Here is a 16,109-nt window from a genome sequence, read left to right as displayed (position 1 = left end):
GGTCTCAGAAAAAAAGGTGGAGATACTACCTTTGTCCTTATGATAGTGCTATTAATCTTGTCTCTGATGCCAAATTACCTAAAGCTCGACTTTGCAATTTGTCTGGGCCTGAAATGACCGCCATGAAAGCATATGTTAATCAAAGTTTGCTGTAGGGTCATATCCGTCCTTCCTTCTCCCCTGCAGCTGCCATATTTGTCTTTGCGAAAAATAAAGATGGCAGTCTCCGTCCAACTAAACAAGATCATGGTTAAAAATACTTACCCACTCCACTCATCCCCGACCTACTGTATATAATCAGCTTCTGGGAGCTAAGTGGTTTTCTTAACTTGATCTTAGAGGGGCTCTCAATTTAATATTCATCCGGAAGGGTGATGATGTAAGGCAGCCAGGGTGATAGGTGTGGCAACTAGTTGTAGTGTTCCCACACGCTGATGCCCTACAGATGAAATGCAAAGTCCTTTCTGCTGCACATGCAGCATGCGCAGCAGAACACTTACAGTTACTGCTGTCAGAGTTCCTTTTAGTGCTGGCACTCCGGCTCCATGTTTCCAAGTTTCACATAACACTTCTCAGTCACAGTCTTTTCCAAACAGTTCAGCTTTACTTATCAAAGGGCACTCATCTTGACAGCACAATTCACATAGAGCCATGTATTCTGCACTTTCCCTGCCTTCTGGGCAGATTCTACTCTTTCTGTGATCTCTCTCTTTTTTCTCCTGGCATTCACGGCCGTACCTCTAGTCAGACTCTGTTCTGTCTGTGCCTTCCTTTCCTCTGCCATCCGGGCAGTCTCTTTGGACAGTCCATGTCCCATCTGTGCCTTCCACCAGCTCCCTATCAGCCCCTCATCCGGTTCCAATTGGGAAAGGTGCCGGGAACGCCATCTCAGCTGATCCCAACCCGGTCTTAGACCCCGGATCCTTCCTGAGGATGGTCCTGTTGAGCTGTGCCTGACTGCAATATTCTCCATTTGGGGCCCTTTACTGCCATAGCAGACTTATCCCCACAGCCACTTCCTGTCTGCTCCACTTCTTCTCACACAACCTGCCCTGGGCAGGCTGCCCAGGCTTCTCCCTCTAATCAGAAAGTACCTGTCCTATACCTCCCTGCTCTGTGCTGCTCTAGTTCCTCCCCACTGAATAACCCCTTGCTGCCTGCACCTAAACTAAAACTATTATCTATCCTATTCTCTAATGTGCCCCCTCTTTTCTAACCCCGCTATTACTCTATGCTAACTTATATCCCTAATCCTAAACATATACACAATACATGGCAGATACATGACCTCACAGAACATAAACATTACATTTCACATTAAAGAACAATGAGGTACCGCTTGTAATCGTGCAAACAGCGTCCAAGGGAGAGGAGGCTCATGAGGTTCCCTGCCACCTCCTTACAAGGAGTGGAAAACAGCATTCATAATGTCAGAGGGTCTATTAGAAAATCTTGTCATGTCATTTGGGTTATCCAATGCACCTGCTGTTTTTCAAAATTTTATGAATGTTATTTTTTTCTGATTGCATTGGAAGATTTGTTGTGATTTACCTGGATGTTTTTATAATTTTCTCATATGATTTGGACTCCCACCAGGGACATGTCCATATAGCATTACAAAGGTTGAGGGAGGAGAACTCTTTGTTTGTGAAATTAGAGAAATGTGTTTTTTGCTTCTGTTTAGGAAATGTTGTAATTGGGATTTATGTTGTCAGCAGAATTATTTAACATGGACCCTGGGATTAAAAGACACAAGAATTGAGTTTGGTATAAGTTGGTATACTGTACATGCAGCACATAAACATATGTTTACATTGGCCATAAAACATACAAAACCTACAAGAGACAAAGTGCGCAAAAATACTGCTGTAACTTAATAAGTAAAAAGCAAAAATGCATTTTAATAACACAGAGCTCTTAGTAATATTGTTTTTGATCAAAAATAGCATAATAGACATCCCACCATCGACAAGTTGACTCTGAGTGGGACGGTCCTACACTGTCTAATATTAAAAAACTTACCATGTGTCAGAGTTGACCTCAATGTGTGAATAAGGGCAGACAAAAGGACTGGGTCCCCAACCAGTTTACACCAGTCTAGGGAAGCCTGTAAATACAATTTCCATCTCAGGAGAGGGAGGCCACACCCCGGTTTGCACAGAATTCTTTTATTTTTATATTCTTTTTATTTTTGCATTATGTGCAAGCTGGGGTGTGGCCTCCCTCTCCTGAGTTGGAAATGGTATTTAAAGGCTTCCCTAGACTGGTGTAAACTAGTTGGGACCGAGTCCTTTTGTCTTCCCTTATTCACACATTGAGGTCAATTCTGACACATGGTAAGGTTTTTAATATTAGACAGTGTAGGACCATTCCGATCAGAGTCACCTTGTCGACAGTGGGATGGCTTTTATGCTATTTTTGATCAAAAACAGTATTACAAAGAACTCTGTGTTAATTAAATGCGCTTTTGCTTTTTACTTATTTAGTTACAGCAGGGTTTTTGCTCATTTTTTCTCTTGTAGGTTTTGTATGTACCCGGGGATGATCCAGGCCATAATTGATTGGGTTCAACCACGTGACCTTAAATATTTTCAATGTTTTTTTACTTCACCAACTATTACAGGAAATTTATCAAGGGTTTTTTCAAATTACTAAACCTCTTACTGACCTTACATTAAAGGCGGCAAATCTCAAGGTTTGGTTGCCGGATGCTATCAAGGCTTTTGAAAAATTAAATAGGATTTTATGTGCTCCCGTCTTGATCCAGGTCAGGGCAGGGGCCGTTTTATCACAGGGGCCAAACCTCTGACTAAACTGAATCCATGTACTTTTTTTCTAAAAAAAAAAACTTGTCTGCAGAAAGGAATTATGATGTTGGCAAAAGTGAGTTATTTGCTGTTAAATTGGCCTTTGAGAAATGGAGGCATTTTTTGGAGGGGGCAGTTCATCAAGTTGCTCTGGTCATAAGAATCTAGCTTACATTGAATCAGTTAAACAACTAAGGCTGGTTTCACATTTGCGTTTTTTAGCGCTGGAAAAAAACGCATATGTGCGCATGCGTTTTTTCCCCTATATTTAACATGGGTGCGCATACCTGCGCGCTTGTAAGCGCATGTATGCGATTTTCATGCGCTGCGTTTTTTTGGGGTGTGCGTTTGGATTTTCCAGACGCAGCATGTTGCATTTTTTGGCCCTGCAAAAAAGCGCATGCGCACATATGCGCACGTTTTGCGCTAAAAATGGCCATTATAGCCTATGGATGCGCATATGTGCGCACTGGCATGCTCATGTATGCGTTTTTTTGCATATGCGTTTTTTTTTTTAACCATGGAATTTAGGGGTTTGGGTTAGAGTTAGGGTTAGTTAAGGGGGTTTAGGGTTAGGGTTAGGGTCAGGGTCAGGGTTAGGGTTGGGGTTTGGGTCAGGGTTAGGGTTAAGTATGGTTTGGTTAAGGGTTAGGGTCAGGGTTAGGGTCAGGATTAGGGTTAAGTATGGTTTGGTTAAGGGTTAGGGTCAGGGTTAGGGTTATGGTTAGGGTTAGGGTCAGGGTTAGGGTTAGGGTCAGGGTTAGGGTTAGGGTCAGGGTTAGGGTTAAGTATGGTTTTGTTAAGGGTTAGGGTCAGGGTTAGGGTCAGGATTAGGGTTAAGTATGGTTTGGTTAAGGGTTAGGGTCAGGGTTAGGGTTAGGGTCAGGGTTAGGGTCAGGGTTAGGGTTAGGGTCAGGGTTAGGGTTAAGTATGGTTTTGTTAAGGGTTAGGGTCAGGGTTAGGGTCAGGATTAGGGTTAAGTATGGTTTGGTTAAGGGTTAGGGTCAGGGTTAGGGTTAGGGTTAGGGTCAGGGTTAGGGTTAAGTATGGTTTTGTTAAGGGTTAGGGTCAGGGTTAGGGTTAGTAAAGTCATGGTTTGGGTTAGTGTGAGGGGCCACCTAATGTTGGAAAAAAACGCAAACGCGGTAAAAACGCACTAAAAACGCATACAAACGCATAAAAACGCTGCGTTTTTTTCATGCATGCTCATAAAAATGCTTGAAAAAAACGCAGCAGTTGTATGCTTTTGTATGCGTTTTTTCAATGCGTTTTTTTGCGGGAAAAACGCGCTGCAAAAAAAAGCAAGTGTGAAACTAGCCTAACCCCCAGACAAGCTAGATGGTCCTTATTTTTCAGTAGATTTAATTTATCAAATTTTGGCCAGGGTCCAAGAATGTGAAAGCTGAAGCATTATCTTGCAATCTCAATTCTGTTTCTCCTCCAGAACCTCCTTCCTCCATTGCTTCTAAGGGTATAGTGGTTTCTATGGTAACCTTGGAGTTGGAAGAGGAGATCTGTAAAATCCAAGCGTGGGCTTCTTCCGCTACTCCAGGGTCCAAATTATTTGTGCCTGTGTACCTAAGATAGTGTCTGTTACAGGAGTTTCATGAATCTGTCTTGAGTGGTCATCCTGGGGTTACTGCTACATGGAAATCCATTGCTAGATTTTTTGGTGGCCAGCTGTGCATAATGATATTAAACATTTTGTATCCACTTATGAAGTCTGGGCATGTGCTAAAGTCAATCATAACTGGCCAGCCGGAGTATTGGCTCCATTGCCAATTCCAGAAAGACCGTGGACTCATCTGTCTATGGATTTCATCACCGATTTGTCTTTGACTAATGGGAAAACAGCTATTTGGGTGGAAGTTGATTCAGCAAACCAGCTCATTTTTTTTCTTTTGGCAGGATTACCTGATGCAGAGATACTTTACAGGTTGTTTATTTCCCATATTGTAAGGCTACAAGGGGTCCCTCTTAACATTGTGTTTGATAGGGGAGTGCAATTTGTCTTTAAATTCTGAAGAGCTTTTTGTTTTGAATTGAGGATTGACTTGTCATTTTCCTCTGCTTACCATCCTGAAACCAACGGTCAGGCTGAAAGGACAAATCAATCTTTGGAAAAAAAATTAACGGGCTTTGTAGCAGTTCGGCAAGTGAACGCGTCTTCACTTTTACCTCTTGCTGATTTTGCCTTTAAAGAGCTTGTCCACTCCACTAAGGCTTGGTCACCAATGTTGTTCAGCATGGTCCACCACCTGGCACCCCCGCCAATCAACTGTTACTGGTGTCAGCAGCAGCGGCGACCACGGGCCAAAAGTACTCACTTGCAGAGCTGGCCGTTTTCTGGTCGTGGCCGCCATAGGATACTGCACATCCGCTTCCTATTGATTTGAATAGGTGGTGGATGTGCAGTACCAACCTCAGCCACTACCAGAAGACAGAGAAGGTCATCAATGTAAGGATAGGTTATCAATGTAAAAGTAGTGGACAACCTCTTTAACAATCGTGTAAATCAGTCCACTGGAACCTCAACGTTTTTCTGTAATTATGGTTTTAATCCCCATTCTGGTGAGTTTTCTAGTATTAGTTGTCGATGTCCTGGGGTGGATGTTACTGTGCAGAGATTTAGGGATGTCTGGAGGGAGGTTCAAAAGAATATTGGGACCGCTCATATTTGCCAAAAATGGAAGACCGATAGATGATTGGTGAGTCCAGTTTTTAAGGTTGGGAAAGGGTTTGGCTGTCATCCAGAAACATTAAAATTAAGTTACGTGGGCAAAGTTGGGTCCGAAGTTCATTCGTTCCTATGAAATTCTGGAATTGGTCAATCTGGTGACCTTTAGGTTGAAGCTTTCTGAATCTCTCCGCATCCCTAATGTCTTCCATAAATCCTTACTGAAGGAGTGTGTCCCCTCAGTGGTGTTGCCCTCGTCACCGCCTCCTCCGGTTTCTTTTAATGACAGTTTAGAGTATAAGTTGCAGAGAGTTGTGGACTCTTGTAGGGTCCGAAATCCCACCCTTCCCCCATAAGAACTGACTCAACGCCAGCGCACTACTTTATATGGAAAAAAATTGTACAGATATGTTCTCTTTAGAAGTATATTTAGACTGAGAATAGTTCCTTACATATGGCCCCCAAAAGAGACAGTAAGACAACCTATAGAAGCCCTAAGCCTCTGAACTAGGAAACTGTATGGCTTCTGTTCACTCAATCTGGGGTTTGTGTCTACCTATCATCTTTTACTGGCTCCATTACTGTTTTCTGACAAAAACAAAGCAAAAAAAAAACAACAAAAAAAGATCCAGTATGTGAACAAATCCTATTTCAGAAGGATTAGAAAATTATATCTAGGTTGTTTTCCATGTTAAATTAATTTAGCTACGAATGGCCATGTTCTAGAGATACTTTTTATGACATTAACCCCTTCCTCCCCTTGTTCCAAGAGTCATAACTTTTTATTTTACCATCGAGATAGCCATATTAGGGCTTCTTTTTGCAGGAGTTGTAGTTTTAAATAATAAAATTAATTTTACTATAAAATGTACTGTAAGGCTATGTGCCCACGTTGCTTTTTTGAAGCAGAATATTCCTGACCAGAAACGCACACCCTCTTCCCGGGAAAACGCATGTGTTTTATGAAGCACTTTTGTAAGCGTTTTTGCATGCCTTTTCCTATGCGTTTTTGCAATACAACTGTATGTATGCGGAAACGTATGCGTTTCCGCAAAATTAATGATCACGCTGTGGTTTTTTCCGCTAAGCGTTTCTGCAGCTGAAAAAAACGCACCATTAGCACAACATGTGCGGATTCAGTTATGATAACATGGGATGCTTTTCTTAAGCGTTTCCGCGGCAGAAATGCGCGTCTAAAAGCGCTGCGAAAACGCTTAAAAAACGCAACGTGGGTGCACAGCCTGACACAAAAAATCAGTTCTAAGTTTTTTTTTCATTACACATTTCACTAATACATATTACACGAATGTCATATGCACCCCCCAATAATGGTGGATTCATCCAACATACTAATGTGTATGGACATACCTGCTAACTGATTGTTGGGGGGTGTCTGATTTCAGCCTGCCAATCTCTTTGTCATCTCAGAAATAAGTCACTGGCAGATATGTCCTTCAGATGCTTTCTCATAGAGAACATAGGAGCGGTAGAACAAGAGTTCCTGAATATGGGAGAACTGGCCAAGGCGTCTGTCGGCATAATGATTGGCCAACCAATTTAATAATTATGGCGGCCTTTAATTACACTTCATTTTATTTTAGTGGTAAAAAAAAATAAAAAAGCACATTTGGCTTGTGTCGCCACTTTCTTTTGGCTACATACGATAATTTGGATACGTTTTTATTGCATTTTTGGGGGGAGGCTTGGCTACTGAAAAATGAAAATTCTGGTTAAATAGTGAATAAGTTGTTTTTTTTAAGTTTTATTTTCTTTATATTTGTATAAGGGGGATGATTTGAATATTTGTTTTTTTTTATTTTTTGCAACATTTATAGAATCTTTCTTTGCAATTATTTCATTGCAGGTTCAATATACTGCAATGCAGCAGTGTTGTAGTAGATAGCTGAGATCACAGCCTCCTATGAAGCCCAGAGTGTGGACTACCAATATTGACAGATACATGTAAGGGGTTAACAGCAGCGCTTGAAGATGCATTTAAGAGGTTAAGAACAGCATCTGCCAAGTCCTGGGATTGCTCCATATAGGAGCAAATGGCACATGCACAAAGGGGTAAACAAGACCAAAAGAGGTGTGATCCTTAATTCTTCTTTGTGTGTGTATTTGAGGACTATGCCCCCTTAGATAACAACATTAGAATTGCATACAAGAGGGGACATATCTCAGGAAATAAGAGGCAGGATCCAAAAAAAAACTCAACGCCATATTCAGTGAACATTGGCATTTTTATCAATTACAAAAAACAACTCATATTGTATTTATGACAAGTAACAAATCGTCTTTATGAAAATATGACATCTTTGTTGTATATTGTACAGACAGACTTGTTTGGTAATCTAATCTATTACTAAAGTGCAGGGATGCCAATTTGACTTTTTATTTTTTCTGGACACCTTATCAAAAAATCACAGACAGACAATATTTTTTAAGGAACACATTGGAAACCCATAATAAATAATGATTATAAGTGACCCATGTCCACAGCCCATAACTCTGACATGAAGACAGTAGCTGCCTTCACTGTAACTGATGACAATTACGATCAAAATAATATGTATTAATTAGTTTCAGGAAAATCGTAGATGTCTTTAAGGGGTTAGCCATGATTTTATTTTTTTTGCCTAAAATGTAACAAGCAGGTATTTGCTAACAAGGGCAAGTACCTACGCATTGTACCCATATCAGCAGAGCAGCTCTTCTTCTTCCTGGCTGCTCTGCCAACGGGGCGTGACTGTTGGCATCACACTTATTGACAGCCGGCTCCCTTTAGTTAGGTAGTAAGGAGCCAGTTGTCAAATAGCATGACGTCAGCAGTTACTTCCCATCAACAGAAAAGAGTGGAAAATAAGCCACTCCTCTGTTAACGTGGCGTCAGCGGAAACTGCTGAATTGCTTGGAAAAGCAGCCTGTGATCGGCACTGGTCACAACAGGCAGGTGGTTAGCACTTAGGCATATTGTAAATAAAGAGGCCTGGGCAACCTCTTTAAATGGACTGGGCAAAGAAGTGCCCTATTTTTACGGGCGGTTATAGAATTTCTGGACTATAGGAAACCCCAACCCTTTACATGTGGCCAATGATAATGATAATGTAGTAAGTATAAATTAGTCATACCTGCCTGTGATAAGTATATAAGTAACATACATGACAGATCACAATGATGTACTCCAAACAATACAGTCTAATTTTCCAGGGAAACAAGCATATTATATGAGATGTATGACCAGTACAATATGGTTTACAGCCATCTGTAGCTGGAATATTTGGGGTAAGATATCATACCACTGACAAGCATTACAATGCACATCTGGAAATAACCTTGGGAAAAAAAATCTCTTAATTTCAGGCTCGTACACAATATAGGAATTCATTAGATCTCTTTTTATTAAGTGAGAGTAAATGTGACTGTAACAGGTTAATGCATTTGTTTGGAAACTTAAGATCCTAACAGATGAAGACCACAAATCTTTGTGCCTATTTTTTATGGTGTACCGTATATCTTTTTTGCAGTTTAAGGACTCGCTCACACTAGCATATAAATTGGACAAGTGCAGTCTGATCAAAAATGGGATTGCTATCAGACCAATGTCATTCAGTGAGGCAGCGCAGATCTGCATATTTTTAACCAGCTATATTTGGCATGCTGCGATTTAACTCTAAAATCGGTACAGAAAAAAAACCTCACATGCCAGTGAGGCATCTGATTTTGGCTACAATTTTGTCCCTGGTGTCCTTAGACAGCTCTTTGGTCTTGGCCATGATGGAGAGGTTGGAGTGTGATTGAGCATCCAGACAGGTGTCTTTTATACAGGGAAGTAGTTCAAACAGGTGCAGTTAATACAGGTAACAAGTGCAGAGTAAAAGGGCTTCTTAAAGAAAAACTAACAGGTCTGTGGGAGCCAGAATTCTTGCTGATTGGCAGGTGATCAAATACTTGTTTCATGTAATCATACAATTTGTTTTTCTGTTTTTTTTTTTTAATTTTTAGATTCTGTCTCTCAGTTGAATTGTACCCAGGATAAAAATTACAGACCTCTCCATTCTTTCTAAGTGGGAAAACTTGCAAAATCGGCAATGTATCAAATACTTATTTTCCCCACTGCAGATTTGACAGACTTTTCAAAATGAGAGGTTCCTTTTAGTTCCACACTGAAAATGCACTAAAAATGCATGAAATCTGCCCATGACATTATCTATAAAAGTTTATCAAAGTCAAAGTACAAAAGGGACAAAAGCCGTATAAGAAAAAATGCGATGAAAACGCAGGCAAAAAAAAACATTAAAAACTTAAAAACTCAATGAAAAAAATGCAAGTAACCTAGCTTAAATTATGCAGAAATGGTGAAGAAGATCTGCAATATAAAAAAACCACAAAATGCTCATCGGTGGAGCTTAGCCCAAGAAAGAAATGCTTTTCAGTTCAATAGTGAACCGATAGTTTCACTGCCATTAGCTGACTTGATCCCAGCTGCTTGTCTGGAAAACCACAAAACAATATTGAAAAGTGACCCACATATGGAAAGCTTTAGCTTATTGCAGTTACAGTGAGAGGTCACAAGTTCTTTGATTGCAAACAGCCTGCAAAGCTCAGTATGACGGCTGAAAAACAAGCTGCCGTTAATCAAGATAAATTGTTCCTGGACAAGACCATTTTTACAAAGTTGACATAGTCTGAGAATTCGATCACTTTTTGGTGTTGCTCTTCTGTACTTGGTAATGATGAGAAAAAAATAAAAAAGTGAGACAGACAGGCATCAAATTAGTCTTACTTTTTATGTATGAAAACAGCTGCAATGCTTCAAAAATGCTCAGAATGAAACTTTCCTGATCATATAAACCTTATAAGCTATAGAGCAGCTCCACATGGCCTCCACAAAACAGTAAAGACTCATTGACATATCCACTTGTCATCCGTTGGTAATGGATCCAGTGTTAAAAAAATAAACCGGATCCATTACAAACAGAATAAAATGGATGTAAAATCGAATTTTTCCATTTTTAATGGATTTATCGTCAAGAGCAGAAACTTTGTTTTTATTTTGCATCCGTTTTTGTTCCATTTTTACTAGCAGTGTCTCTGAACATCTCTCATGTTCTGGGCGTTTTCAGTGCTCAAAAATGGATCTGTTAACATATGACATAATTGCTGACTATACACACGTAATGTTTTACAAAAGCTTCATTGTTAAAAAAAAAAATGGATCCAGTTGTTATCTGCTGTATTTGGCAGAGCAAATACTTTGTACAGACAACAATTTTTGATCCAGCTAAAAATCAGAAAACAGCTTGAAAAGAGAGAGAGAAGACATTTTATGACTCTCCCATTCCCATTCAAATGTACTGGAACATTTCAATTATGTTTGTATAACTTAAAATTGTATCCAACAATGGAACTAAATATAGGATATGTGAACAGAGAATAATGCTTATATTAATATTCAACCTAGAAAAAACAATTTACATAGTGATGCATTTTCCTAGATCTTCACCCTGTGCCATGGTGCCCTTTTCAGGCCAAAGTTGTTTGTGTAATTCTTAATCATATTTTTGCACAATATTACTACTTAACAACTTTGCCTTGTCCCACCTGCTATAAACGCATCAAGCTAGATCCATAAACAGGCCAGACCAGATCAAAGTAAATGGTTCACTGTGGAGGAAACATTGGGCCATCACAATTGGCAAGTTTTTTTTTATTATTGTCCAGAAAGTTTCATTAAAGGTATGTGCACACGATCAGGAACTAGCAGCGCTTTGGACGCAGGTCATGTTCGCTTCGTCCAAAGTGCTCCCGGCTATTGAACACAGATGAATTATGTGGATTCACCACGTCCAATACATTCTATGGGTGAAGTTTCTCTTGCGGAGACTGAGTGCACAAAAGAAATAGACATGCTGCTGTCTGGAAAGACGCGCCACATGTCCGTCTCCGCGGGTGAGCCTCGGGTGTCTCTGGACTCATAGTGGGCTTGGGATTTCCTGAAATCCCGTCCACTATGCTGTAACATCTGGACGTTGGACATTGCAGAAGTATGCAGCGTCCAACTAGCAGCATTTACTGATCATCTACACATACCCTGAAAGGAATCTGCCAGTAGGACCCTTCCTCCTGCACCATTTATATGGGCGTGAAAGTCATAGAAAGTTTATTAAAGTTATACCTTGATAACTGCGATCCGTATGCAGATGCCTATCTCACTGAGACTCTGTCTACAGAGCGTATTTTAAATAAAACGGGGCATTATCTCGAGACATGTAGATCAGGAGAGCAGATTGTTACCTATTACATGTTTCAAACTGCTAACACCCCTTTTCATTTAAAATAAACTCCGGGGTATTTTCAGATCAGTGTCCAACCCATGGATCTTAAAAGCTAATTTACATATTAAGAAAAATATGGAATACTTTGGAATAAGGCATCGAATCACAAATATCCAAGTATCAACTTGTTATGACTTACTTGTCAGTATAGACGGCTTAGGATGGTGGATTTGTCTGGGATATGCCCTTTAAAGCTTAAAACAACACTGTTGGTTGAACATTCTAGTTCCAGTATCACCTGTAACTTCACTGAACAAGCAATACTGTGTGCGTCCATGTTGTAGAATAGATGAATACAGTTTTATATTCTCTCTCATTCTTTGCTTTTTTCAGATCACTATATTCAGATTCTTGCTTGTGAGCATGAATGTGTAAGAGACCTCTCGACACGACCTGGGCGTTTGTCACCAATTGAGAACTTTCTTCCTCTGCACTATGATTTCCTGCAGTTCAGCTACTACAGAGGTAATGATGACCCTATGTAAAAGTGGACTCTAATTTCACATAGCTGTGCACTAATTAATTTCCTATCTTTTGTTACAGTAAATCCAGAAATATTTAGACAGTGACAGTAGCTTTGTGATTTAAGCCTGCGTGCCACTATTTTTTCTTTTAAATGCAACATCTGAGATGAAATTGATGTAAAGACTTTCAGGTTTAATTTTAGAAGGTGAACAAAAATATCCTGTGAAACATTTAGGAATTGTAACCATTTTTCTACAAAGCCTCCTTACTTTAGAGGCTTAGAAGTAATTGGACAAAGTAACTTTATCCTAAATTAAATGTTCACTGTTAATACTTTGTAGAGAAACCGTTGCAGGAAATGACTGTCCAAAATCTGGAAGACATGGTCATCACCAAACGTTGGGTTTCCTCCTTCATGATGCTTTTTCAGGCCTTTACTGTAGCTGACTTCAGTTGTTGCTTGTTTGTGAGTCTTTCTGCCTTAAGTTTTGTCTTAAGCATGTGACATGCATGCTCGATGGGGTTGAGATCTGGTGATTGACTCGACTATTGCAGAATATTCCACTTCTTTAACTTAAAAAAACTCCTGGGTTGCTTTCACAATATGTTTTGGGTCATTGTCTATCTGTACAGTGAAGTGTAGTCCAATCAACCTCGCTGCATTTGGTTGAATCTGAGCAGATAGTATATTTCTGTACGCTTCAGAAATCATCCGGCTGCTTCTGTCTTCAGTCACATCATCAATAAACACAAGTTACCAGTGCCATTGGAAGCCATGCATGTCTATGCCATCACACTGCTTTGGATCATGAGCTGCTACAATCCTTCTCCATACTTTCTTCTTCCCATCATTCTGATACAGGTTAATCTTAGCGTCATCTGTCCAAAAAATGCTTTTCCAGAACTTAGCTGGCTGCTTTAGATGTTTTTTGGAAAAGTCTAATCTGGCCTATCTATTTTTACAGCTGATTAACAGTTTGCACCTTGTGGAGAACACTCTGTATTTGCTCTCATAATAATCTTTATTTTTTTTATAATAATCTTTATTTTTATATAGCGCTAACATATTCCGCTGCGCTTTACAATTTGCACACATTATCATCACTGTCCCCGATGGGGCTCACAATCTAAATTCCTTATCAGTATGTCTTTGGAATGTGGGAGGAAACCGGAGTACCCGGAGAAAACCCACGCAAACATGGGGAGAACATACAGACTCCTTGCAGATGTTGTCATAGGTGGGATTCGAACCCAGGAATCCAACGCTGCAGTGCTAACCACTGAGCCACCGTGCTGCCCCTCTCATGAAGTCTTCTCTTTATGTAGACTTAAATACTGAAATACATACCTTACTTTTTGCACTACAAGACACACTGGACCATAAGATGCACCTGGGTTTTAGAGGAGTAAATTAGGATAAAAAATTGAAGCAAAAAATGTGGTAAAAAAAGGCGCCATTTTCCAAGACCTGTAGCATCTCCATTTTTTTGTGATCTGGAGCTGGGTGAGGGTTTATTTTTTGAGCGCTGAGCTGATATTTTTATTGATACCATTTGGGTGTGGATACGATCTTTTGACCAAAAAACGTAATTCTGATGTTTTGAATTTTTTTCTCGTTATGCCGTATAGCGATCGGGTTAATTCTTTTTTTATCTTGATAGATTGGGCAATTCTGAATGCGGCGATACCAAATATGTGTATATTTGATTTTTTTTTGTTTTATTTTTGAAAGGGGCAAAAGGAGGGTGATTTGAACTTTTATATTTTTTTATTTTTTTGAAAACTTTTTTTTTTAAATTTTTGCATGCTTCATTAGTCTCCATGAAAGACTAGAAGCTGCAGTACTTTGATTACCTTTGCTGTAAACAGGATCAGGTCTCCTGTGTGTAGCAAAAATGCTCACTTGCTATGAGCACCAACCACAGGGTGGCGCTCATAGCAGTCTGGCACTGACAACCATAGAGGTCTGCTGAAGACCTCTGGTTGTCATGCCAATCCATCGGGTCACCGATGAGCAGGATTTATGATGCGCTTTCAGACAGCGCGAGTTAAATGCCGCTGTCAGAGATTGACAGCGGAATTCAACTGGTTAACAGCCATGGGTGGGTCGCGATTCCACACGCGGCTGTTGCGGGCACATGTCAACTGAGCTATCATGTGCCCGGAAAGGCCCTATTACGCCCGATGTCGGAAAGGGGTTATAGTGCAGACTCAGCTTTAATTTGAGGGTATTCATATCTTAATTGGAGTAAGGGTTAATGAATCATAGCTCTTTAATACGTAGCTACCTCTTTTTAAAGGGGCCAAAAGTAATTGTTTCAACAGCTCTATAATGATATGCATGGGGTATTTCCTCATTAATCCATCATTAGTTATGCATGTAAAGGGTCTGGAGCAGACTTCAGGTGTGGCATTTGCATTTGGAAGCTGTTGCTGTGAATCCACAACATGCAGTCAAAGGAAATCTCATTGGAAGAGAAGCTGACAATAACTAGGCTGAAAGTAAAGAAGAAATCCATCAGGCAAATAGCAGTCATAGGAATGGCCATATCAACAGTTTGGTACATTCTTAAAAAAAAAAAGCACACGGGTAAGCTTGGAAGCTCCAAAATGCCTGGACGTCCATGAAAGACAACAGTGGTGGATGATCGCTGAATCCTTCCTATCGTGAGTAAAAAACCCCTTCACAACATCCACCTAAGTGAAGAACACTCTCCAGGAAGTACCGTATTTTTTGGACTATAAGACACACTTTTCCTCCAAAAATGTGTAGGAAAATGGGGGGTGCATCTTATTATCCGGATGTACTGGCTCTGGCTGTGGTGGGGTGGTGGGGGAGCGGCATCAGCGGAGCAGCAAGTCAAAGAGGCAGAAACAGGCTGCTGCGGCTAACTCCTGTGCCTGCTGCTAAAGATAAATGATTATTCACTGCATTCCATGCCCATGGGCATGGAGGGCAATGAATATTCATTTATGTTTAGAATACTGGTATGATTGGTCCCCATCCCTGTCCTGGTATGCATGGCCCCATCCTTAACCTTGTATAATTGTCCCCTACCCCCATCCTGGTATTCATGGCCCCATCAGAAAACATAAAAAAAAATTAGATTCTGTGAGGGAGTGCCGGGATAGTAAAAGTAATGTTTTTTTTTATGTTTTCTGATGGGGCCATGCAAACCAGGATGGAAGTGGGGTCCAATCATACCAGGATAGGGATGAGGGAGCCATGCATAGCAGGGTAAGGATAAGAGGGTCCATGCATACCAAGGTAGGGATGAGGGGGCCATGCATACCAGGATAGGGATGAGGGGGCCATGCATACCAGGTTAGGGATGAGGGGGGGCCATGCATATCAGGATAGGGATGAGGGGGACCATATTTATCAGGATGGGGATGAGGGGACCATATATACCAGGATTAGAGATATTAAGTACAGAATTGACCAGGTGTCAAATTGAGTCCTATTGTTAAAGATTGAAACATATTTATCAACTTGAACGCCCAGATTTCTCTTTCTCTGCCACTGTTAAAATGACCTTTCAATATTAGGACTTTTAGATCTGCCATACTGTGTCCAGGCCTAGAGAAATGTATTCCTTCAGGCGTGTCCAGCTCATTTTTTTATTGTATGTCTATGCAGATTACATGCATTACATGCATTTTAACAGTGACAGAGAAAGAAAAATCTGGGAGTTCAAGTTGATAAATATATTTCACTCTCTAACAATAGGACTCAATTTGACACCGGGATTCATGACTCATTACAAGGACACAGTTCACACCTCCACAATAAGGTCTTCAGATCTCTAATAGAACACTTCC

General features: G+C 40.4%; 1 protein-coding gene across 1 annotated transcript in view; it reads left to right on the top strand.

Moving 5' to 3' along the window:
- The window catches only part of P3H2 (prolyl 3-hydroxylase 2), a 315,781-nt gene that overhangs the window by 202,594 nt on the left and 97,078 nt on the right, over nt 1–16,109 (top strand). Inside the window, exon 4 of the mRNA XM_073589425.1 lies at nt 12,156–12,287. Within this exon, the coding sequence (XP_073445526.1) occupies nt 12,156–12,287 (132 nt within the window). The remainder of the gene's footprint in view (nt 1–12,155; nt 12,288–16,109) is intronic.

Source organism: Dendrobates tinctorius, unplaced genomic scaffold (genome assembly GCF_039654945.1).
Source record: "Dendrobates tinctorius isolate UK_male_01 unplaced genomic scaffold, ASM3965494v1 ptg000107l, whole genome shotgun sequence".
Taxonomy (NCBI): domain Eukaryota; kingdom Metazoa; phylum Chordata; class Amphibia; order Anura; family Dendrobatidae; genus Dendrobates; species Dendrobates tinctorius.
The sequence above is the reverse complement of the archived record's forward strand: the minus strand, read 5'-3'. Positions and strand labels throughout refer to the sequence as shown.